The 24,596-nt window shown below is 36.1% G+C and overlaps 1 protein-coding gene across 1 annotated transcript; it reads left to right on the top strand.

Moving 5' to 3' along the window:
• Positions 1-81: 81 nt before the first annotated feature.
• Positions 82-18,681, top strand: msh5 (mutS homolog 5). The gene is made up of 28 exons (XM_016499982.1): positions 82-115; positions 377-457; positions 572-625; positions 931-1,052; positions 1,120-1,229; positions 1,309-1,344; positions 1,437-1,519; positions 2,172-2,217; positions 2,307-2,445; positions 2,556-2,618; positions 2,694-2,822; positions 2,909-2,981; positions 3,423-3,532; positions 4,296-4,376; positions 5,347-5,434; positions 5,534-5,720; positions 5,804-5,930; positions 6,531-6,680; positions 6,919-6,993; positions 7,091-7,234; positions 7,344-7,481; positions 8,379-8,452; positions 8,532-8,634; positions 13,308-13,403; positions 13,490-13,577; positions 17,688-17,741; positions 18,444-18,532; positions 18,643-18,681. The coding sequence occupies exons 1-28, from the start codon at positions 82-84 to the stop codon at positions 18,679-18,681; spliced, it is 2,613 nt and encodes an 870-aa protein (XP_016355468.1).
• Positions 18,682-24,596: the final 5,915 nt, after the last annotated feature.

Here is a 24,596-nt window from a genome sequence, read left to right as displayed (position 1 = left end):
AGTGTATTTGTTCAACAAGGACAACTTGGACTAAGTTATTATGACAGTTGCGATTATACGCTGCATTTTATGCCGGACACCATGGACAACAGCGACCTCCACCTGCTGGATAGAGGTAGTTTATTAGCTGTAGTTTATTTCTCTCTTTCTGTTGGTATTTTTTATATATACTGTATATATTGGAGCATTTGCATTGAGCCGTGTCTCTCCCACTGCTTGTTTGTTCATATATCTTTTGCTTGCACAGTGTCTGTTGGTTGTCTCTGCCAGAATACTTGACTTGCATGCCAAGCCAAGATGAAGGAAACATTGATTGGAGATGCTTTGATGGCCATTATGTTAGTTTGTTTACCCCATCATGAATTTTCTGTTTCAGTCATACAGGAGCTGAGTCCAAACGTCTTAATAACAAGTGCAAAACAAGAGCAGAGCTTGCTCGAGTTTATCGAAAAGCTCGGTAAACTCTCCAATTTTAAATAATTATTTTTAGTGATCAGCACTGATAATCTCTTGTTCAATTGTTATTTTCGAGTTTATATCAAACCAATGTCTAACTTTGCTTCAATTTCAGAATTAAATCCTGAATATAAGCCTGAAATAGTCATGTTTCCAAATGCAAACTTTGGTAAGTATTTACACATAGCTTTATTTTATTCTGTATCGCAATTCAGAGGAAATGTTGTTTTGTGAAACACAAAAAGAGAACTTTCGTAGGATGTTCATACTGCACTTTTCCTTACGTTGAAAGTGGATGGGGATGCCAAAAATGGCAAAAAAGCTTTGATCTGTGTAACGTTTATACTTATAAAAATAAATCATAAGAAGTAGAGGTATTATCAAAAACTGCATATGTGTGCATTCAATTTTGCAGCGTTTTACCAGCTTAGTGAAAAACAGTCACGGTAATTGATCCTGTACCATCTTTTGCAGGTCTGGAGATCAGCAGACAGCGACTCCTCTCAGCACACATCCCATCTCTCCCTCCCACCATCACAGAGAGCGAGAAAATCCCGTATCTCTCCTCCTGTATCCCATTAGACTCAGTGCTGATGGTGAGACATCAGATGGTTTATGCTGGATGAATAAATGGGCATATCATGACGATCTTCTCTGCCGTAGATGAGGTCAATAGGAGGGCTGTTGAAGTGTCTGGAGAGGAGGAGAGTTGGCTTAGACATGGAAGACAGCAGTATGGGCGTCCCCATATTGCAGTTTTTGGCTTACACGCTGTAAGACATTTGTGTATCAATCACTTTTTTTTTTTTTTGTGAGAATAAAACTCTGGTTTATTTGTTCATTATTTTGCAGGAAAGATGTTGTGTACATCGACAAAGACACATATAGGTTGGTCATATGAACAGGTCCCATCCTTTGTTCCTTTTTCTATAAATTCAACTTTTTGGAGCTGTTAAAACTTGTTTGCACTCTTTCCTCAGTGCCCTCCAGATCTTTAAATCTGAGCTGCATCCTTCCGTCTTTAAGCTCCAGTTAGGAGAGAAAGAAGGATTGAGTCTTTATGGTAAAATGTATTATTCTGTGCACCATTTAAAGCTAATTAAATTGGTATTTTTTGTGTAAGGGTTTTGAAACTGTTGTCCACAAGGGAAAGCTAGGGGATCCATGAAAAAGTTTAGATAAAAATGGTGTAAAAATGTAAAAACAAATAAATAATAAAAAAAAAAGTTTAAAATCAATAAATGAATAATAAAATTGTATCACAATAAAATATATTTAAAGAAAAAATATTAATAAAAAATGTAGAAATCTAAAAGAACAGTACTATAGTGAATAGAAGAAATGCAATAATAGAAACCTTATATTTTCTAAATATTATTATATTATCTAAATATACTGAAATCAGTAAATATATGTTCTAAATGTGCTAAATTATACATGAATATTTTCTTCTGGCCTCTAAAACACTGAAATCCCCTGTTTTGGTGGGTAGTCAGAAAAGTTGAGAATGGCCATTGTTTTATGGAAAGTTATAATATATAAAAATGATTATTTAAAGGAATAGCTCACCCAAAAATGAAAATTCTGCCATCATTTACTCATGTCATTTCCAAACCCTCCATTCAAAATGAGAAGAAATCCTGAATAATCCTTATGCTGATTTTTTTATGCAGTAAAAGTGAATGGAGTAAATACCCGCATTGTGATTTTTGCAGGTGTTCTGAATTGCTGTCGGAGCAAGTTTGGCTCTCTGCTTTTACGGTAAAATCCTGGTTTTATAACAGATAATTTAGCACATTTAAAAGGTGTTTAAGCCCTAACATAGACTTCCTTTTTCTCGTTTGTTTTAGGCAGTGGTTCCACAGACCTACTCGAGATCTGAACATTCTGAAGAAGCGTCAGGAAGTGATCCGTTTCTTCACATCCCCTCGTAACTTTGCTGATCTTAACACTTTGCAGAGTTCCCTGCGGAATATCAAGAACATCTCGGTACAGTTTTCAGCATTTTGTCTAAAGCTCAACATTATTTAATCAGATCCAAATTACAAAACAACAAAAGCCACACAAATAAAGTGGCACTTAGCTTGTCTTTCATACAGACGCTGCTGCATAAAATGTCTCTCGCTAACCCGAAGGTTGTCGTCTGGCAAAGTCTGTATAAGGTACAGCACTCAGTTAATTTATTATTGCCTATCCTGGCTTGTTTTTTTTGTTCATTCATGTTTCTCTTTTATCAGACGGTGTACAATGCATTGTGCATTAGGGACACCATTCGCTCCATGCCCCAGTCCATCCAACTCTTCAGTGAAATCAGTCAAAACTTCACTGATGATCTTTTCTACATCGCTACATACATCAGTAAAGTGGTGAGTCTGAATACTATTTTATTTTCTGTTGTTAAATTATTGCTGAATTAATGTAATTGCTTTGGGGTTGTCATTCTCCATTGCAGGTGGACTTTGAAGGAAGTGTAGCTGAGAACCGATTCACTGTCAGGCCGAATGTCAATCCTGTTATTGACGAGAGTGAGTGGTTTTCCATTGATTTCTTCAGTTCTGATGCAACAGTAACTAAAAGTCCACAATATATCGGTGGCTGATACATTATTCGCAGATAACTAGGAAAATGAAACTATTGTTTATTTATCCACCTTATTTTTCAAATTGAAATTAAGTTATTTTCTGTAAATGTACAAGACTTCAGATTAATATTGTCACTATAGGTAAATAACTAGAAGAATAATAAAGTGCAGTAAATGGTAAAAGCTATTTGTGCTTCAGATCAGTGCGTTCATGATTGCTATAATAATATCATGAAAACAAATAGAATAATTTGAAAAGAAATCTCGCACATTGAAGTTGAAAATTACCACACCCACTCTTACATTAAAAATAGGTGGATAGCTAGAAATTTGTTGGCTCTTCATTTTTATTATATACATTTTTGGTTTATTCTCTTCTTTACAGAGAAAAGAAGGATGATGGGTCTCCCAGATTTCCTGACAGACGTGGCTCGTGCTGAGCTGGAAAAACTGGACCCTCGCTTCTCCACCTGCAGCATCATCTACATCCCTCTGGTCAGGACGTGATTAATGCTGCCCTCCATTCATTAAAGTGTGATGTGTAACCTCATTGTTGACACAGAGCTGTTAACATAAAGGTTGTGGGTTCAATTCCTTGTTGGAGCGACCCAATAAATGAAGAGTCAGTGAGGTGGCCATTGTGCCCCTGAGCAGGCCACTTGACCCCAGTTCGCTCGCGGATGACTGTTTCTGTAATTAGTGCACTGCAGTGTGGCTAAATGACAAGCAGCTGTAACGACTGTGGCATATGGGTTAACAAAAGCAGCAAGCAGTGCTGTTTTATTTAATAGTGCAATAGCTTGCAATTATTCACAGGATTTCAATTTATTGTGACATTTCTGTGCCACCTAACAGAATTCCAAAAATACTGATTGTTTTTCCAAATGGATTTCCTAAACACTTCTAAAATCCTCTTGCTCCATTGATTATGCAAACAGGAAGCCCTTCACTAAACCCATACCATCGGTTGAGCCATCTGTAGACATTTTGAGCCACTCAAACATACTGCAATGTTGAAAGAGGAGAATCAGCCTTTTAAAGGTTTTCACCTTAAAGGATCTATTTGAAATAACAAAATGAATAGGTTTTAGAGTTGCTAATTGATAACGAGCAGCATAAGGTATTTTGCATTTCAAGGCAAAAATTGTTGTAGAACATAAATTCAGATGCCTGTATAAATTTTAATAGCTAGTGCTTACATTTATTTAACTGATGTACATGATGACATCCTTGTATTTCATTCTGTTTTGGATGACAGATTGGATTTTTACTGTCGGTGCCAAGATTACCCACCATGCTGGATAAACAGAGCTTTGAGATTGAGGGTCTTGATTTCATGGTGAGTATGGTAGTACTTTTTAACAATTTTTTCAAGGCAGCACAGTGTTTGTTTCTTAAAATATTCTTGTTAGGGTTTGTTTTAAACTGGAAACCGCTTATTGTACAGACTTTGTTTCGTAGATAATTTCAGTCTTACTTGTGCTTTTATTTGATTCTTGTCAACTCATTACTGTTTAAGGGTGCTTTCACACCTGGCTCGTTGTTTCGGAACCTGGCGCGTTTCCCCCCTTAGCTCGGTTTGTTTGGGCATATGTAAACATGGCAATCGCGCCCGGATCCGCGCCAAAACAATCGGTCCGACATCGCCTGAACGAGGTGGTCTCGGCTCGATTGAAAACGAACTCTGGAGCGGTTCGGTTGTAGTGAGAAAGCAATCCGATCTAACGGACCAACGAACCAGGCTATATCACAATGTATAATGGGTAATTACGTAAGTTCAGTGAAAAGCATTAGCTTTGTTGTTTTGCCAATACTTCAAAATGAACCTGTGAATGTCTGTGGGTGAGCACGTCTTCGTTCTGACGGATGACAGCCGTGACAGCTAAGTGGAATCCCGGAAAATAAACCGTGGAACTTTGACCAATGAGAGAACAGTTTACTCGCGCGTGACTTGTATTAACAAATTTGGTCCGTTTAGAAACTTTGCCGTGTGAAAGCGAACCGCACCAAGAATAAAAAGCAACATTGTAATAATTTTAATCCCTGTTTCGGAACAAAGCAATCGATCTACATGTGTGAAAGCACCCTTAGATTATAGTTAGAAAATCTTACCTACATTATTGCGTATGGATCAAAGTGCTTCCTTTCAACAGAAAATCTTAATTGAAAAGCATGAAAACTAATATCAATCACAGAAATTTAATGTGCACACATGGAGTACATATCTCAGGCACCTTTGTCTTAGGCTCATTAATGTTTGAGGGGTTGATAAGAGCTGGTTTTTGCATTTAATTTGTGGATTATTTCAGTTCCTGTCAAAGGATCAACTGCATTACCGCAGCGTTCGAACCAAAGAGCTGGACAGCATGCTGGGAGACCTGCATTGTGACACCTTGGGTCTTTTCTTTCTTTCTTCAGTTGATTAATAAATTAATTGCACAAAACCTTACAATGTCTTTTAATACTGTATGTAATCATGTTACTTTTTTTCCCCAGATCTGGAGATGGTGGTAATGAGGAAGCTTCAAGCCTCAGTGCTTCAGCGGAGCGACTGTTTGTATAAGGTCATGTCTCTGTGTGCAGAGCTGGACTGTCTCATTGCTTTGGCTCAGGCTTCTCTGGATCACGGCTACTGCTGTCCAACCCTGACATCAAACCACAGACTGGCCCTGATTGAGTCACGGTACAAATCATCTCTTCTAATGAGATTAATTTTCTGATTTCTCTATTCTTCTGTTCATATATTTATCCCTCTTTCTCTTTCAGCCATCCTTTGCTGGAACTGTGTACTCCAGTATTTGTGTCAAACACCTACATCAGCTCTGAAACTGAAGGCAAAGTGAAAGTTATTACAGGACCAAATTCCTCCGGCAAGAGCATCTATCTAAAACAGGCAAACACAGCAATAAACATTACAGACCTCAAACATCACAGACCTTCACATAAAACTGTACACTGAAGTAATTAATAAATAAATAATAGAAAATTTCACAACAATACTTAAAAAGATGATATAAATATACCAAGACGATTCACTTATATTACTATGAATGGGAGAAAGTGCAATATAGTGGAATAAGTCCCTTCATTAGAAGCTCCAGTTCCCATAGAAGCAATCAGTGTCCTGAGATGCATACTTTTAACTGTACATGCACATCTTACATGAAATAAGGTTTAAAGATAAGAAACAACATTTATGGGTCAGTACATGGCAGATTTCTATTGCGGAATTGAAATGTTACTTAAATGTGAGTTTGGCAAGCAGTTTTTGACATTTTGATATTTTCCTATTCAAATGGATAGAAATGACTCTTTCATGCCAGAAATAGCTGCCCGGAGGCGTTACAAATATGACCATTGAGTGAACTGACTTTACTTGAAATGGACTTTTCTTAAAAATGAACTAAAGTCAGGGTTCCATGACTCTTGTTTGGTAATAATCCTAAATGTAGGCATTTCATCATTTTTGTAACATCTTGTATGGTCTCTAAAGGTGGGACTGATTGTGTTCATGGCGCTGATTGGCTCAGATGTTCCTGCTAAAGAGGCAGAGATTGGGCTGGTGGATGGAATCTTCAGCCGCATGCATAGCCGTGAGTCTGTATCAGTGGGTCTGAGCACCTTCATGTTAGACTTGAACCAGGTGAGACCATCACACCCTCCTTAACACACAAAGGCCCTGTATACTCTTTTAATTTTGTAACATCCATCTTGGCTCATCCCATTTTGAGTGTCATGTCTCTCATTCATGCTGCTTGAATTGGTTTTGATAACTGTTTGCAAGGCAGCCATTCAAAACTGTCACTGATGAGTCATTGAAATATTTACATATTGCAATATCATCCTTCAGCTGGTTTCTAATAATTACGATTCCTGTCTAGATAACAAGTTCCTTGAACCACAGCACTGGGGATTCTCTTGTTCTAGTGGATGAGTTTGGTAAAGGAACCAACACTGTAAGTGTAAAGAACCAGGAGGAGCAAACAGGACTTGATAGAAAAGCAAGAATTGAAAAGCATTTCAACTAATATTGCGTGTGTGTTTATGATGCAGGTGGATGGATTGGCTCTCCTGACTGCAAGTCTCAATAACTGGATGCGTCGTGGGCCGCAGTGTCCTCACTTACTTATGTCGACATGCTTCCACAGCCTCATACAGCTGGGCTTGATCTCTGATTCTCCACTGCTGGATTTACTGGTGCCACAGAAACATGCTATGACCAGAAAATACATTTTTCATAGACCATTACCATCACTGATTTCAAGACTAAAAAAACAACTTGTGCATTTTTGGTTTTCGTTTGCAGACTCTAGAGACAGCAATAGAGGGAGAAGAGCTGGTGTTTTTGTACCAAGTGAAAAACGGCATCTGCCAGTCGAGTTGTGCGGCTAATATCGCCACTCTGGCTGGCATTCCTGATGACCTGGTCAAGAGAGGAGTGGAGGTATGATACAGTCATTTTTTTATATTGAATTCAGATGTGGGATCTTCCTACGTGTTATCTTTTATAAGAAAACTGATCTAACATTCCCTTTCCGAAAACATACAATTTTTTTAAATGCTTTTTCTTGGTTATGTGAATTTTAGGGCAAGAAACAGGCAAAAACATTGTTTTTTCATGCACTGGTCAATTTTAAGATTTTTGTCTACTTGGCTTTTCATAACATGTTTTTATAGACCAGCGGAAAGAAACATGCAAAATAGACTTTCAAGTGTTTATTTTATTGCACTTTATTTATTTGCATCTGTAGATTTCATTTAAAATACATATCTTCAAAGGCTGTTTCCTCAAAATGTGTTTTTCTCATGCGCTGAGCCAGAAGTTTTCACTTCAGTAGCATTTACATAAACCAAACTTGTATTCCTATCTACAGTATATTTTGAAGGTTTTTATATATTTGGTTTGTTCCTATCGTCTATGAACTTTCAAAATGTTTTTTTTTTTACTTTGTTAAGCAGATGTCCTAGAAATTGTTCCCTGGGAACATGTCCAGTTTTTTCTTTCAATGTTTTTAGAATGTTTTTTCTTGTTTATGCAAACATCCTCTGATTGTTCCCCCAGAAATATTGTGAAATTTGACTCATTGATATATATATTTTCTGCTTTTTAAATGAACGTTTATCGTTAACTGTGTTCCCTTCCTGAACATGTCACCATGTTTATTTAACGTCCTGCATCTCTGTGAAATAAAAGTTGTGGATATCTGCATGAGTTTTCAAGTTCAAAGTCTAACTTTGAATAGCGATCTATCACCGTTATTTATCAGCGTTAAATGTGTGCATGCTGTTTAGTCAATTTTTGACATTATAGGATTTAATCTCCTAAATATCATCTATGCAGGTGTCAGAGTTATACAGAACAGGAAGAACCATCAGAAAGATGAACAGCCCATCTTCAGATGAACAGTACAGCAGGTATGGGATGGTCTGAACAGCAAAACTATTATTCTTAAATTCTCTCCTCCTTCTACTTAAAATATATTTCCTGATTCAGGTGTGTTGAGGTGGTGGAGAAATTCCTCAGTATTGATCTGGATGACCCTGAGCTGGATCCCGATTCTTACTTGAAAGACGAGGTGCTCCCAGCACTTGAAGAGGTGCTGTGATAACATCGAAATTGTACTGTGGGACTGTGGTTTGATTTTGTGGGAATTTAGGAGAAATTAATTTTAATTTCAAGGTTTCAACGTTCACAAACGCAAACATTTAAACCTGATGTTTTGAATTATATTATGCTTGCTTGTGTTCCGAAAGGGAAATTGAATTGTTGTTGTGTGATTCAATAAAAGAATCAGTTCGTAATATAAATTTGCTCATGATTTGAACATACTAGTCATGCTATATGTTTGTTTTTGCAGCGTTTAGCATTACTTTGTTGTAAACAGGCTTTTTAAAATTTATTTCATCACCTATTCACAGGAGCACTGCCACAGAATGGTGGTGCAGAAAACACAGTAAGTATTAACTCTCGAGGGGGCTGACTTGATTTCAGAGGACTGTTAATGAGTTTCCTCAAGTAATCAGTTGTCACAGCATTAGAAAGAAACAACAACTTGCTCAGAGTTTATCAAATCAATTAAGTTCTCAAGCCATCTGTCGCAAGAGATCCAAAAAAAGATCTGCTCTGGTAGGATTACCTTCTGTGTGGGAAACCGAGCAGATAGAGAACGCCCACCACTAAGACCTTAAATAACATCCACATAATTTATTGCAGAATCAAAAGCACTCAGTAGAGTGAAGTAGACCAGGCTTGTCAAAGGTAAAAAAAAAATAGGGATAGTTACTTGCTAGATTATTATATATATACTATTATAGTATTTATTCATGTTTTGACTTCTTTTGTATTTGATCTATATTTAGTTTTAATTTTAATGTAAATGTAGTTTTTTATATAGCTTTATTTTTATTTCAGTTACAGTTTTAGCAATTTTACTACTTCAACTAAAATATATTTATACAGTAATTTTCGATTAGGTTTTTTTTTTCCAGTTATGTTTTTCATGCAATATTTGTATTTTATATCAGCTTTATTTCAATTACGACTATTTTTTTTGTTTTAGTTAACAGTAACACCACTGTAGATTCGTGACACTTAATGCTACAACAGACTTGAGAGGTGTGAATTTAACCAATCTAACAAGTGCAAAATCCAGAAAACAGTCAGATTTGGCTACAAAGGTTGTGTGTTAGAGAGTCTACTACGGTGTATTTGTCACTTTCAGCCCTGGATAATTTGTACAAATTAATTCAAGCCATCTATTCAGCTTTCTGAGGTCTACTCAACTATGCTTAGGAGCGGTGCTGTTGTGATGAGATATGTGCTGAAGTTAATGAAATGCATCTACATCCACAAGTAATAGTTGTTATGCCATAATGAATGAATATACTGTCTGCTTGTGCCGTTAACTCTGTTGAGGAAACAAATGATTGTAATGGTTGTGCTCGGACAGAGCCTTCATTGTAGCTGCAATAAGTGCTATTATTTTGTCATAATGACAAAGCATGTGCATCGGCTAAATCAGCAAAACTGACACCATTAAGTTAAATCACTAAATATATCTGTGATGATGTAGCTCATTTTATACAACAGCTGATTGGGAACTCTTAGATACTTCATATGGATCGAAAACAATACCAAAAAACAACATCCATAATGAATAACAAGATATTTTATTAATTGTTTATAGTATAAAAATAGAGAAACACTTATGAATGCACTGCTCTCACAGTGTTTTGGGCATATTGCTGCACAGTTGAGTAAAATGGTCTGTTGGGTAATTTGAAAAGGTCTTTTGTGTGCTGACATTTAGATGAAATTTTTATTCAAATCAAAAATATAATTTAATGTGACTGAATCAACCTAAATTACACCAGCAAAAGTATTAAGTCAGATAGCTTGCTAAGATACAAATGTTGTTTTTTTGGCTCCGCAATTATTAAGAATGCAAAACTTTAAGTAGGGGTATAGCTGTTGCAATATATATCATAATATATAGACAGATTTTAGCAACCTTTCAGTCTGCCTGCAAAAAGACAGTGAAATGTCTGTAAAAACATTTTCAGCTCTGTATCATCTGCTTTTACTGGAAAAAAAGAGAGTGCCCAAAATAAGACATAATGTCTCTTGTCCATCACAACCTGACCCAAAAGTGCAGTTCATTTGACATTTGGATGATGTTATAAATGCTTTTTATATTTGTGTCAGATTTGTACACAGTAAGCCTCCCACTTTTCATTAAAAGCCATTTCAAAAGGTACTTTTGTTGACATTAATGGTCCATCACATGATTACTGCTATTCTGGAACAACAATTAAGTATTTCTGTTGTAATTTAAGGTGGATACTTGTCAAGTCAGAGCTCTTCATTTTTGCCACTTACTGTCAGTTTGTGAAGGGAGAAAATGACATTTGACATTTGCGGAGGCAGATGATGAAAGGGTCAGTCAGTCACTCAGGATTTAGTGTCTAGCTGAAGAACACGTAAGTGCTGGGGGTTGACAGAATAAGATAAATTCAGCATTTAAAGGGTTTTTTGAATGCTTCCTTCTTTCTTAATACTTTTTTTTTTCACCAGAACATTTCAAAATAGTGATCTGATTTATTTACTAGCAAAAAAGAAAGCTTTGAGTTGAAAACAATCTTATGATAATGCTGTATTGACACTGAAGTACTCAGTAATGCAAATTAACTACATATTACGCATAACTGACAAGAGTAAATCATTCCCACAGAGTTTTATGAGGTCAGTGTCAAACACCATGATAATCCCTCAGATCTCTTGTTGGACTTGGTAAGCAATTGTTTGCACCTTTTAATGAAGCCCCATCAGATAAGCTCTCAGTCCGTCACTTTACATGCATCAGTCCTGATCCCATTTTGTCCTTATGCATTAATCTCTCTAACTTGAGGTATAAAAACCACCGCTGCGATGCAGCAAGCCACAGAAGAGTTTGACTCTTGTGGTCACTGGCCAATATAAGCACTTCTTAGTAAATCTGGCACTTGCAGGGATGATCATGGTCTGCTTTGGCTTCACCTTTACTACAGCTTTGAACAGCCACTTCATCCTTTGACCAAATGCGATGCACGTTGAAGGTTTTATGGTGACACTTGTGAGTTGGTTGCTGCAACCCTTTTAGAGGTAAAAACCATCTCATATGACTATCAAGCCATGTCTTCAGTTGATTTATAATGTTAAAGTCTTGAATTTGTCCAATTCTCTCCTAGGATTAAAGTAACACTGGTCGCTTATAGCTACTGGCCATTGAAAGAAGATATGTGGTCTGTAAGTCCATGAGGAGCTTCAAATTAACTGCATGACATCCTTTGGATGGAGTTGACTTGGTTGGCCATGACTTGTATCACTGCATTTTCTGGCTGGTCTAGGTGAGCATCTTTTCATTTCAAACTTCTTTATTTTTTTCTTGGTTATGTAAGTGAGGTCTAGAAGATAAAAACGTAATGCAGCCTAGTGGTTAAAGTTTTGGGCTAGTCATTGAAAAGTCGAATGTTTAACAAGTCAATCAAAAAAGACACTTAACCTCCTGTTGCTCTAGATATGTCCATGATGTGTGCTGTGGGTTACTTTGGAGAAAAGCATCTGCTAAATGGCTGCTTGCTAAATGAGTGTTTTCTGAAGAAGCGTTATTATGGATTATGGACTGGCATTTATTGGCCAGAATTGAAGGTTTAATGTTAAAACCTCTTAATGATGAAATTGTTTCTTACAAACAGGCAGCTTTCCACTTCACAAAATGTTAATTGATGGACTGGAGTCATGTGGATTATTGTGATGTTTTTATCAGCTGTTTGGACTCTCATTCTGACGGCACCCATTCACTGCAGAGGATCCACTGGTGAGCAAGAGATGTAATGCTATTCAAATCTGTTCCAATGAAGAAACAAAATAAAGCAATAAGGGGCTTATTGCTTTTATAAAACGGTTATTCCATATATGTAGTAAGGTTTCACAGAATAAAACAGAGCAAATAAAGTGTAATAATATAAATAAAAACAGTATTCTTCCACCAAACAATGTAGTTCCTCAGAAACCGTTGGGGTTCCAACAAAGTGGCTGCCGAGCAACACAGAAGTAAACAAAGGTGTATGTTTGTAGTGTAATTTAAACAGCTTCGAACGCCTCAACCAATCAGAATCAAGGACCGGAACTATCCGTTTTATAACCATTTTTAGCAAATCTTTCTTTTCCTTGTGTATTGGTGCTGATTGTCTCTTCATATCTCTTCTTACAGGTGCATTTCTGAAATTCTGCAGTGCTTATGTGGACCATATTACTACACATTCATTCATTGGCCAATTTATAACTCATCTTCACTTATGGATGAATTTAATCATAGCAGTTGTTGTCCTTCAAACTGATCTGATTTGAGAACACTTTAAAACTTTATAATTCACTAGGGAAGGCAGAATGTAAACATATAGTTGCACTTACCACAGAGGAAAAGGATGCCAATACGCCTTACATGACTTGACAGGCCACAGCACAGCAGCAAGAACATGTTGTAGGTCCCTAATTTTATAAATCTGATTGCTGTCACCACAAGAAAAGAGATTAAGGTTTTCAGATTACAGGGAGAGGATGTGTCTTGTTGACAGCGGATTGGCTTTTTGGCTCCCTCTAGTGGTTTGTCTCAAATTGTTTACATGATGTGCATTACTTGGGATTTTAGCCAGTTTAGTATTCATTGTACATTTCTCGGTTTGAATTTGATATTCTGTGATAATCGTGTGTCCATGTCGTTTTAAACAGAAAGGCCACTTCGGATCTGGAATATGGTGTATTCGGAAAGAGAAAGTGAAGGAGGATGTTCTTATCAGCATTTTGAATCATAATGAATCAGCAGCAGTGAAATGAAACAGTGGATTTGTATTCCTTCTTCCACACTTCTGCTGTGAGTAATTTCGTTTTTGTGGCCGCTTTGATCCTGATAGCATGGCTCAGGATTTGGATTCTGGTCCAAAATCAGCATGAGCAACTTTGACTGCAAGAAGAGCCATAAGATTCATGCAGCCAAACGCAGTAATGAGATGCATCCAAATCTCATTCATATTACAGTAATGCAAAACACAGTGACATGTTATTGAAATGGTAAACGTCATGATAGTATTTGTTGTTCTGCCTTTGATTTGTGCAGAAATACAGTAAATATTTGCTGTATTACAGTAACAAGAATCATTATCTAAATAAAAAACACTCAAGTAAAACAATGACAATTTAGGAGAACATGCTTAATTGTCATCAAAATTGTGTTTTAAAGTAATTTTGTATTTGCTACAGTCTATTTGTTTACATTTACATATCAACCTTGCAGATTTGACCACTTTTCTCTTCATTAGGGAGATGCAAATATTCATTACAGTACATCCATATTCAACCCTTTTGTTTCTCTTCTGCTTTTCCATTTCTTTTTCCTGCTTCTCTCTGCCTTTTTTCGGTTTAGCACGTTCCCTTTGCAGTTGTCTTCTAATCGATAAGGTTTTTCTGCCTTGTATGTGCCTCTGTGTATGTGCGAGAGGGAGAGAAAGAGCCAGTGTGAATGTATGTATTGATATTTCAGGTAAATTGCATCGCTCTCTTACAACCCACTGAATTTTCTGAGACAGCTTGATGCTCATTGGAGACTGTAATACGTGTTCTAGTTAAATTAATGCGGGAGACTATGAGCCTGGACACATCACGCCTTATAGACAGACAAAAGACGAGACAATGCAAAGTTGTTTCCTCTAATCGTGGGATTTAAAACACAGACAGTGCTCTATCGGCATGCTTGTCTGTCACTATAATGCTAGTCACTATTGGCTTAATGCTGTGAAAAGAAGATCTTTCTCAGACTGATTGTGCACTACATATCATTCATTAGAAAATGGATTGTTCTGTCTCTGTTAAAAGCTGCATTCAAAGCTATTGTGAAACTCAGTATACTGTGACCGCACAGTTGAATGTTATATTAATGCACAAAGTAGCTGTGTTGCTTTGCAACCGTAAACAGCCTACACTTAGACTGTATTAATTGGTAAAAGAATATTTGGTAAAACTTTACTTGAAGGCTTTATATATAATGCATCATAAAAGTATTTTAATGCATTAATTATGCCTTGTAATTAAAATGGCACAGATTTAAGATGCAATATACAGAATCAATTAAAATCCAATACAGTGAGTTTAACATGCATGAGGGTGTTTTAAGGTTTTAGTGACCTAAAATAAGAGGCATTAACTTTCATTTAAAAATGATTGTCAAACAAAACCTTACTGGTTTTATAAATTTCTGAAAAACTATATTGTATATAAAGTTATTCATAAAGTACACTGTCATGCATTATATCTTGCCATAAATTATTGTAACCACAATTAAAATCCACTATAATATTTGCAGATTGCTTGTTAAATATGAAATTGGTTGTTTTGTAATATATTATACATTCTAAAGGTGTAATAATGAATAGATAAGTATTATAATGTATCATAACTATGGTTAAAAACATTCATGAGATCACACAGTGCATTATTAATTAGTTATAATAATTAAAGCATCACACATAATTTTAAAATCAATTCTGCGTAAAGGATTCAGGTAAAGTGTTTATGAACATTTTTATGGTTATTAATAAAAGTAATCAAAATATCTAAATAAAAATACATAAATTAACAAATGTATTTACATTGATATTTTTTATTTATCATATTGCTTTTGCCACCATTTTATAAACTCAATAAAGGACTCAAGACCTTGCTAAAACCTTAAAATACCCCTCCCACATGTTAAAATAACTATAATGCATGAATAGGTTATGTTGGAATTTAATTGATTCTGTACATATTTGCATGTTCAATCAGCAGTTTTATTTCAATTACACTTGCATGACTGTTCTAGACATTGGTGGCCTTTCTTAAATCTTTCATTGTCTTTGCAGAGGCATTGAACATCTCGCAGACTGTAACAGGATCATGACAGAGTAATGTGGACATGGGACAGAGAATGGAAGGTTGCAGCCCATTCTGCGTTTGGTTAATGAGAGGTAGGTGGTCTGTCAGAGAGGAGGAGGCGCCATCATGGCCATCATGGCCTTTAGCGTTTGGCAAAAAAATACTCTCATGTTTATTCATGTGGGCTTCTCGTGGAGCCCAGAGGAATAGGTGTGTTGCGCCATAATGAAACCAAGCTACAGGCACGCACGATATGCTCGAGTAGAACTTTAATTGCATTTGGCTTCCACTAATTTATCATTTCTAGATGAGCTTTTAGTTTTTTGTCCCTGTATAATCATTCTCAAGTTGGCTTTTGTGAATTTTTGAAATGTCTGATGTTTGAATCAACCAAAATGAGTCTTTGTTGTGGTTAAATTATTGCATTGTTTCATGGCAACAAGCTACAAACGTGGTACTCGCTATTCATAGTAATGATATGAGTCAGGTTGACTTCCAGAGGTAATGTAAACATGATTCATGTTTTTAGGCGATGAGACACAGGGCTGTAAATATATATTGGAATAACCAGCTCTGCATGTGTGTGAGACGGTCTATAGCAAGAGTCTGTGATAATAGGATTCATGTAGATGATGGGGTTTGTTTGTATGAGCTTTGCGCGGTGGGGGTTGATCCTCTTTGGATAAATCCGATGTCTTTGGCATCGTCTCGGAATCTCTTTGCTGCAGTGGGACAGCGGGACAGCTGTTACCAATGACCATAGGAAAAACATTGATTCCTTTTCTTTCTGTCGGGCTTTTGTCTGAGAAGGGATGGGAGGTTGCCAAAATCACTTTTAATTGGCTGAAGGTGCATATAAAGATTTCTTTGTCTAGACTAATAGTGGAGGCAATAGGACAATGCTCAGTGTAATCATCTCTGATAATTTCCCAAAATTAATTTCTGCCTTATATGGCAAAAAATAAATTATATATATATATATATATATATATATATATATATATATTTCCTTATTTAATTCCATAATTATCTGTCATTGCAAATTGTATTAACAGCATAACACTTTGAGTTGAATTGAAATGTGCATGTATAATATTAAATTATTACCTTTGAGTATAGGAAAAGGCATATATTGAAATTATTAAATGCTGTTGTGAATGAAAATTCAGGAGGAGCATGTTCATCTAATCCTGTCAATCACAAAGCAGTATAACAACAGCTTGTATCATTCTTCTGCTACCCCTCCACCATTCAAAATCCACCTTTATTTCTATTCATCTCTGTTATATATTCAGTAATTATGTAGTCAGGGGGAAGTCTATATACACATTGCTTGTATATAGATGTAGTGCAAGTAAAAAAGAGCATATTATCATCAGACATGTTTTCTGGGGTACTAGGACATGGCAGGGTTAAACAACTGACAAATTAAATTGAAATGTATATACTTATTTGTATGTATAAAGGAGTTATTTTGGATTAAACATGTTCAGAGGTATTCATCTTTTGGTATAACCTCCTGCTTCCTTTTTTTTCACAAAGTGTGCTATTTCTCTTGTGCATAATATGTCAACATTGTCAGATACAAAAATAATGTGTGCTGCCATGTCAAATATTTATTAAAAATATTGACAAATCTAGCATTCAGTGTTGACTTGGGAATGCAGGATGATTTCATACTTAACGTCAGCTCTGTTGATTGAAAAGATCTGAAAAAAAAATCTGGTTTGACAGATGATGGTGTTGATGACATAATCATATTATCACATATATTAAGCTATTTTGTTTCCCTGGTGTTTCTAGATAAAAAAAATATAGCTTTGATATTGTCAATATAAATATATAATATAATATATTATAATATAATAAATATTTGTTTTGATTTATCCTTTTTTTGTCAAGTCATATGTAGTAGTGATGTTTTTTAAGATACATGCGTTATTTGTGTTTTTCGTAAAGGGATAGTTCACCCAAAAATGAAAATTCTGTCATTAATTACTCACCCTCATGTCGTTCCAAACCCATAAGACCTTGGTTCATCTTCAGAACACCAATTAAGATATTTTTGATGAAATCCGAGAGCTTTAGACAGCAATGGAATTACCACATTTAAGGCCTAGAAAGAAAACAAAAATAATGAATTTATTCAACAGTTTCGACAATTAATAAATTTGTTCAATATTTTCTTCTCTTCTGTGTCAGAATTCGACACCCATAAGATGAACGAGGGTCTTTCGGGTTTGGAACGACATGAAGGTGAGTAATTAATGACAGAATTTTCATTTTTGGGTAAACTATCCCTTTAAATATAAGACAATATATATCTTGAATTTAAAATCGTTAAACATAAGATATAAGTTAATATGTTCATATAAATTCTAACAATATATTTCGATTTTCTTTCTCCAGGAACTGTCGGAAAGATGTCACGGTTAAGTTCAGCAGCACGCTGCTCATCTTATCAACAGAGTCAGAGATCCTCGTCTTTCATTTGGTAAAATCAAGACCTCACACTCAGAATGCATGAGCTCATGCCTCAGTGGACTTCACTCTCTATTTGTATCAATCACTCTTCAGAAAGGACAATTGAGAGCATTAGACTTTTTGTGCCACTGAGTTTCTGTAGGAATACCAATCACAAGCAAATCTCTGAGTGACATGTAGAAGGGAAACTTAGCGAAGCACACGTCAGCTTCAAAGTGTCTGTCTTTGCTCAAATTAGCTCACTGTCTTACTTTCCCAGCATCCATTGCATGTCCAAAAGGTTCCATTGACTGTTTTTTTCTTTGAAAATAATTGGTACCAACAGAGATCATTTTAAATGTATTTTAAGGAGAGATTCACAGAAGAACACTCGCAAATTTGAGGTCTGTCCCACAGGCTGTCATGTTACCAGTCACATTTTCACATTTTCCCTTACAAGTTTCAGTAAGTCAGCAAGACCGATTCATCTTGCAGAAATGATCAAGCCAGCACTGGTGGAAGGCTACATTTGCATTCCTTCCAACAATTATTTCACTGTTTTTGCTCCTGAGACTCCTGCACCAGTGAGAAACCCACATTCATCCATATCAATTAGCCGCGGGTCTGTCACGGCTGTTTACACGGCCAGTGTAGCATCACCGCATAAACTAATGAAGTGACCATCTGGATCTAGGAGACCCGCGAGGAGGTTCTGGAACACCAGCAGTCATGAACTGGAAGAATAGCTTGTTTCAACAAACAAATTTTTGCTTCGGTTAAGCCAACCGGAATATACTGAAACACTTTACTGCATGATCAGACAACACAGAAGAAACTATCTTGGAATAAGCTACCAGAGTGTCCCTGTCCATCTCCAGCTGATAACCTTTAACACTTATTAAAATGCACAGTGAGTTATGTACATTTGTATCTTAAAAAGGCATTCAGTTTAATGATGGCACGCTCACTTCAACATCAACTGCTGACAAAAAGGTCAGTGGAATCCAATGTTACAGCAGATGGTTAAAGAAATAAACAATTTACATTAAAGATTTGTGATTTTATTGATAATTGAAGATAAAGCTACCATTTTTAGTTTTTCCCAGTTCTCACATGTCCAGGTGACGGTTTCCATTACTTGACTTGCTGAGTACAGATTACTAGTAATTAAAAACATGTATGTAAAGCTATTGAAGCAATGAATATTGCATGACTTTCTTTCAGTTTAAATCCTCAAGCCCTGTAGCCTCTAGAGACCAGAGTCCATCCATGTCCAGTAATTGAATCATGTCTTTGCTTAACAATGTAAAAGCCATTCGAATCTCATGATTTTATTTATTTACAGGCGGTTGTAATAATTGAATGAGGATTTTAGTAGCATTATGACTATGATTGTATTCTGATAGACGTCATGTATAGGCTGAATACAATGTATAGGCCTATACTACATTTTTATTGACTTTTTATTTCTAAGTTTGACTAAATGTTTATTTCAATTTTTTAGGCATGTGAGGCGAAAGGACTCGGAGATGACTTCTTTGCACAGAAATGCATTTGACATTCTGCCAAAATTGATCTGAGCCATTGACTGGTGATTAGCGTTTCCACCTCGGGACACTCCTGCAAAACTCCACTTATTGTTAAATTATTTGTTTACATTAGGGTTAAGTTTATCTTGAGTTATTGTTCTCCCTATAGAATCTGCATCTAAGCAGCAAATATACTGTGACTTTTTAATGCCGCACAGAGCTGATTTGAATATACTTACACATAAATTGTGGGAAACAATGTGTCATATGCTAAATTTTAAACAAAAACAATAACCGTGTGAAGACATAATAGGAGAAGACTTTGCCAGTTAAAGATGTGCACTGCTTGTAGTGTGTATTAATTTTTAAAAATTAATCGGTCCATCATTAATTATTACTTATATAAAGTAATCTAAAAGGGAGTGATGCAGCATTGTAATATTGTCTACACAGACCATGTAATTTTAATCTAATCTAATCTGAGCAAGATTCCCTTCAAACAGGCTCTTCTGCAATAACACACAGCATTACAGACCTATAAAACCCATGAAGGACATCAAACAGTGATTTTGACCCGAATGGAGATGCGTTAGAAGTGCCACCTGTGCCCAGTTCCAAAGGTCAACGTTAGGGGGGCAACCTTGTCAATCAAACCCCAGGACCACCCTTAACCGAAACAGGAGATGAATTTCACATGTATATTTTAAGATGTGCATTTAGGATGTGACATGTTTGAGTACAGCTTTTGGGAGTCCAAATACTGATGTGTGCTTATCTTTATATCAAGCCTGAGATTATATTTAGCTACCCGACGTTTAGATATCATGGACAACATTGTTAAAATGCTAATAGAGATCTCTGGTATTTGACATGCCATTAATAATCGGCATGGTGACCTTTTCAAATTCGGCTTGTTCCTACTGCCTCATATGCACTGACTCAGACCACTGGAGCATTTAAAAGCAGCAGTGGTGTTATAGATGTGTGAATAACAATATATGAGGTCTCGAAATTGTTTTTAGATGTCCAACTGAGCAAAGCGAGAAAATTGCCTTACTCTTTTGTCGGCTGATCACTCCTGCTGTTTTAAAAATGTGAACATCTGTGTAGGGCAAAATTCAGAATTCAAAAAATTCTCTCTCTTTTAATTTATGAGATCCATCCATCATTCTAACATTCCATTGTCCGTCCATCCATCCATTAGGCCTTCAAATCATTTTCAAAATCTTCAAAAGGTGTCACACCCATATTTGTATATTGTATTATATTTGTTTGTTTTCAGGGCTGGCCTTTGTACAGGCCAATAAATGACTACTCTTTATTTCTTTATAAACCTCCCTTTGTGTATAGGAATAGAACAAGACCCTCCCCAGACATTGGCAACAAAGTTGAGTTCATACTATATTCTAGTATTGTTAAGATTTGTCTTCAGAGGTTTATTAGTTGAAGTTGTCCACATATTTTTAGTCATGTTGTGTTCAATTGGGAAAAGTTGAATATTTATGTTATTCATGTTGTTTTGGCCCCATGAATAGATAAACTCTGCAGTGGAATATGATCAATCATGCAAGAAATATGTTGTGGAGAGACGCTAAAAAGTGAGTTTCAAAGTATATTCCCTTTCTCATTCAGAGCATTAAGTTTGTAAATTTCCACATCAAAGATGCCCGAAAGCAACCGTATACTCTCCAAAGACAGTGTGAACTTGAATGACAGACACCATCAAATTTAGTGCCTGGAATGCAACTCCTCAAAAAATAATTGTCTTTTGATAATTGTTATTGTGTCAGAAAAACAGATCATTTGCCTTTAAAAAAGAAAATTTTGTGATTGTTTATTCACTCTCATGTGACTTGAAACTCATGACTTTTCCCCCCATAGAGCACCAAAACTTATGCAAATACCAGAGCTGCTTTTTTTTTTTTTTACAATGAAAATGTATGTTTTAATAAACTTGGTTTATTAAAAATATCACATGTTGGGTTGGGTTTTGAACTCTGGTGCCCTTGCATGCTAAATAAAAACTATAGACACTAACACATCTCACACCTTATGTTAGGAATTAATGTTTTTTTTCCTCTCTTTTGTAATGTCATATCTCATAGGGCATCAGCTGAGCCAGGACTGCCACGGATGCCCACCTGAAGAAAGTAGGTAAAAAAAACAATGATATCCAAGTGCTAGTTGAATGGCAATGCAGCACTTAGCTATGAAAATTGCATGATACTTTCACATTAAATACTGCTCCATTCATTCGAATATGACCGCAGTGACTAGGAAATAATCATGTATTGGGACTAAATAAAAAGACAATTAGGCTGCAATAGACCTCTCCCCCCAAATTAAGGATTTATAGCTTATTTAACCAGATACAATTTTATGGAGTCTGGTGCGATGGCTCCGTTAGCTGTGCTGGAAATGCAAAGGATCATTAAGTTTTAAGAAGTGGCTATCATCATTAAACCCATGAAATTCATTAAAGAGAGTGAAGCTTCAATCTGGCCTCCCCCAGTCCGGCACAACAACATCAGGGCCATTTTCAGGTCGAGCATGGTGGTTGCCATGCATCCTTGAATCTTATGCCCCTTTTAAGGCCATTTTCTCAATTAACTTTAATGGTCAATTGTGTCCGTTCATGCTTGTGTCCCCCACAAGTCCATCTCGCACATTGTCTTTGCTCACCTTCTCAAGTGTCAGCTGTTTAAACTGATTGCCCATCCAGCCAGTTAACCTTCCTCGGCGATGAGAGCTATAATTGGTTTACTATAGAAATGGAAGGGGATAATCCTTCTGTTTGATTAATGCTCGTCTAATCAATTGGTGTCTGGCAAAACCGCCCCTCTGGTCACATTTTGCAAAAAGGAACAGCTGGTTTTTCAAAAGGTCAGACTGATGCAGGGCAGACGGTGTCACCCAGAATGATAGATCGAGCAGCGGACGTCAAACCACTCAATGATTTGTAAGAGGATTTTGGCACGTTTGCTGTTTTTTGATCCCATTCACGTTTCTGGGTAGGCCGGTGTTTTGCCACCCAATATTATAGCAATCTACACAACAACACTCCTGCCATTCAGCTTTATACATGGTGCAATTCAAGTAGTAATTTGCTTTATATTTTATATGTTTTCTACAGATTACAATACATAAAACAGTTTTTTAGGGAGTAATAGATTAAGCTTCATGAAATGTCTGTTGGTGTCTATCAGATCTTTCTGAACTAGAATATGGGCTTGGTTGTCTTTAAAGTTTGCTTTGAGAAATCTAATTTGATCGTAATAGACTCTGATGGTATCATGTTATTAAGCTAACTGTGTATGATATTGTATATTTTATTTATTTTATGTGTTCTATTTTATATTATCTCATCTCATATTATTTTTATAATTAATATTTGATATTTTTTGTACACAGAGTTTTTCTCAATGCATGCTGACATTTTCTTCTCCTTGATGGATGCATGCTGCCTAGGAATATGGCCAAAAACAGGTATCTTGTAATTTTTGTGTCTTAAATGCCCTAAAATAGGTGGGCTGATCACTAGATTTTGGAACATATAGCTTTAGTCATGATGAATCTAAACTGAACTGCTCATTGGTGTCACGTTAAATTTGATACTACCATGTAGAAGTTTGTGGTCGGTACGTTTTTTTTTTTTCTTTTCTTTTTTAATTTTTTGAAAAAATTCTGTAATGCTCACCAAGGCTGCATTTATTTAATCAAAAATTTCCTTTTCTTTTTTAATATATTTTCAAATGTTATTTTTATTATTATTATTATAAATGTTGAAAACAGTTAATATTTTATAGTATCTGCTTAGTATATTTGTGGAAACTGTGATAGTTTTTTTTTTTGAGGATTAGAATAAAGAAAAAACAAAAACAAACTTTGTTTGACATCGTTTATTTGACAGAAATCTTTTGTAACATTATAAATATCTTTACTGACAATTTTTATTGAATTTAATGCATCCTTTCTAAATAACTGTATTCATTTATAAATCATATTTACCTGAAACCCTTGTGGTGTATGTACTGTATTAATATGGTTTAGCAGTTTAGCTGCTTATTTCTTTGTTTGAAACCTCACTAAAGTGACTTGTTTATTCTCTTTTGTAGCATGCAATTAAATATTCTCATGCCACCAGTTCCTTTTGTGTAGTTTCCAAGACTTCAATGGAATTTGCATCACATGACCAACCGTCTGCTTGTATGCTAATGATCATTGATATAACCCCTCCCTTACCCTGACCTTTGTCCAATGGTGTATCCCACATATTGACTAGCAGTCTCATGAATTTGTCTTTGTTTTAAAAGCAAATGAGCAGTTTCGTTCAGATTCATATCTCAAGGCATTTATCTCTTTCATTTTTTACTCTTAAAGAAAGAGTGGCCCTCAAGCACAAATCACCCACCATTTTTCACGTGTCTTCTCATCTATCTTTCTAGAGCTTCTTATTGTTGGCGTGTAAATCAAAAGCGGCGTCCATTTAAGAAGTACGACCACAGTCATTCTTCTTACACAATGCCAGAACAAACTTGAAATATATAGACCGTTTTTATAGATCTTGGAGAAAATCCTCAGTGAACCGTTCCTCATTTCACTGTTGGGTGATCAGCCGTGATGTGAAACATTACATTTTTTCATTGATTAGTTATTGATTACGATCCTCAGCCTGTAAAATGAAACCGAGTGCGGCACTGCAGATGCTACAGTTCTTTTAAATCCTGGATTAGTCTTAGCCTGTGTTATATGAGTTGGCTTTCGATATTACCCAGAGGATATTGACAGCTTACTTACAGCTGCAAATAATCGACCATTGAACACCCAAACAATGCTAAGCGTAGCCCATTATTAGAAAAATACAAGCATTCAGCTTCAGACGTGAATTCACCCTACACAAATACCCAACAATAGTTCTCTATCCTCTTACTATCCATACTGGATTAATGTCGCATTCAGGAAAAGGATACAGTGTGATCTGTTTCAATCCTAACACTGCAAGGCTCGTAACTCGGCACTCTGCATTGAACCCCAGTCTGCTTTCCGGCAGAAAAAGGGCTTTGACTTCAGGAATTAAAGCTGTGGAGGGGGCGGAATGGGTGCAGACGGGACCCTCTTC

Source organism: Sinocyclocheilus anshuiensis, unplaced genomic scaffold, assembly GCF_001515605.1.
Source record: "Sinocyclocheilus anshuiensis isolate Anshui unplaced genomic scaffold, SAMN03320099.WGS_v1.1 scaffold2168, whole genome shotgun sequence".
In the NCBI taxonomy this organism is placed as follows: Eukaryota; Metazoa; Chordata; class Actinopteri; order Cypriniformes; family Cyprinidae; genus Sinocyclocheilus; species Sinocyclocheilus anshuiensis.
The sequence above is the reverse complement of the archived record's forward strand: the minus strand, read 5'-3'. Positions and strand labels throughout refer to the sequence as shown.

Coding starts and splice junctions, on each gene's coding strand:
- msh5 (XM_016499982.1), top strand. CDS start 82: ATGGACAACAGCGACCTCCACCTGCTGGATAGAG. Junction 4,377..5,346: donor TTGAGGGTCTTGATTTCATG/GTGAGTATGGTA, acceptor GGATTATTTCAG/TTCCTGTCAAAGGATCAACT. Junction 8,453..8,531: donor TCAGATGAACAGTACAGCAG/GTATGGGATGGT, acceptor TTCCTGATTCAG/GTGTGTTGAGGTGGTGGAGA.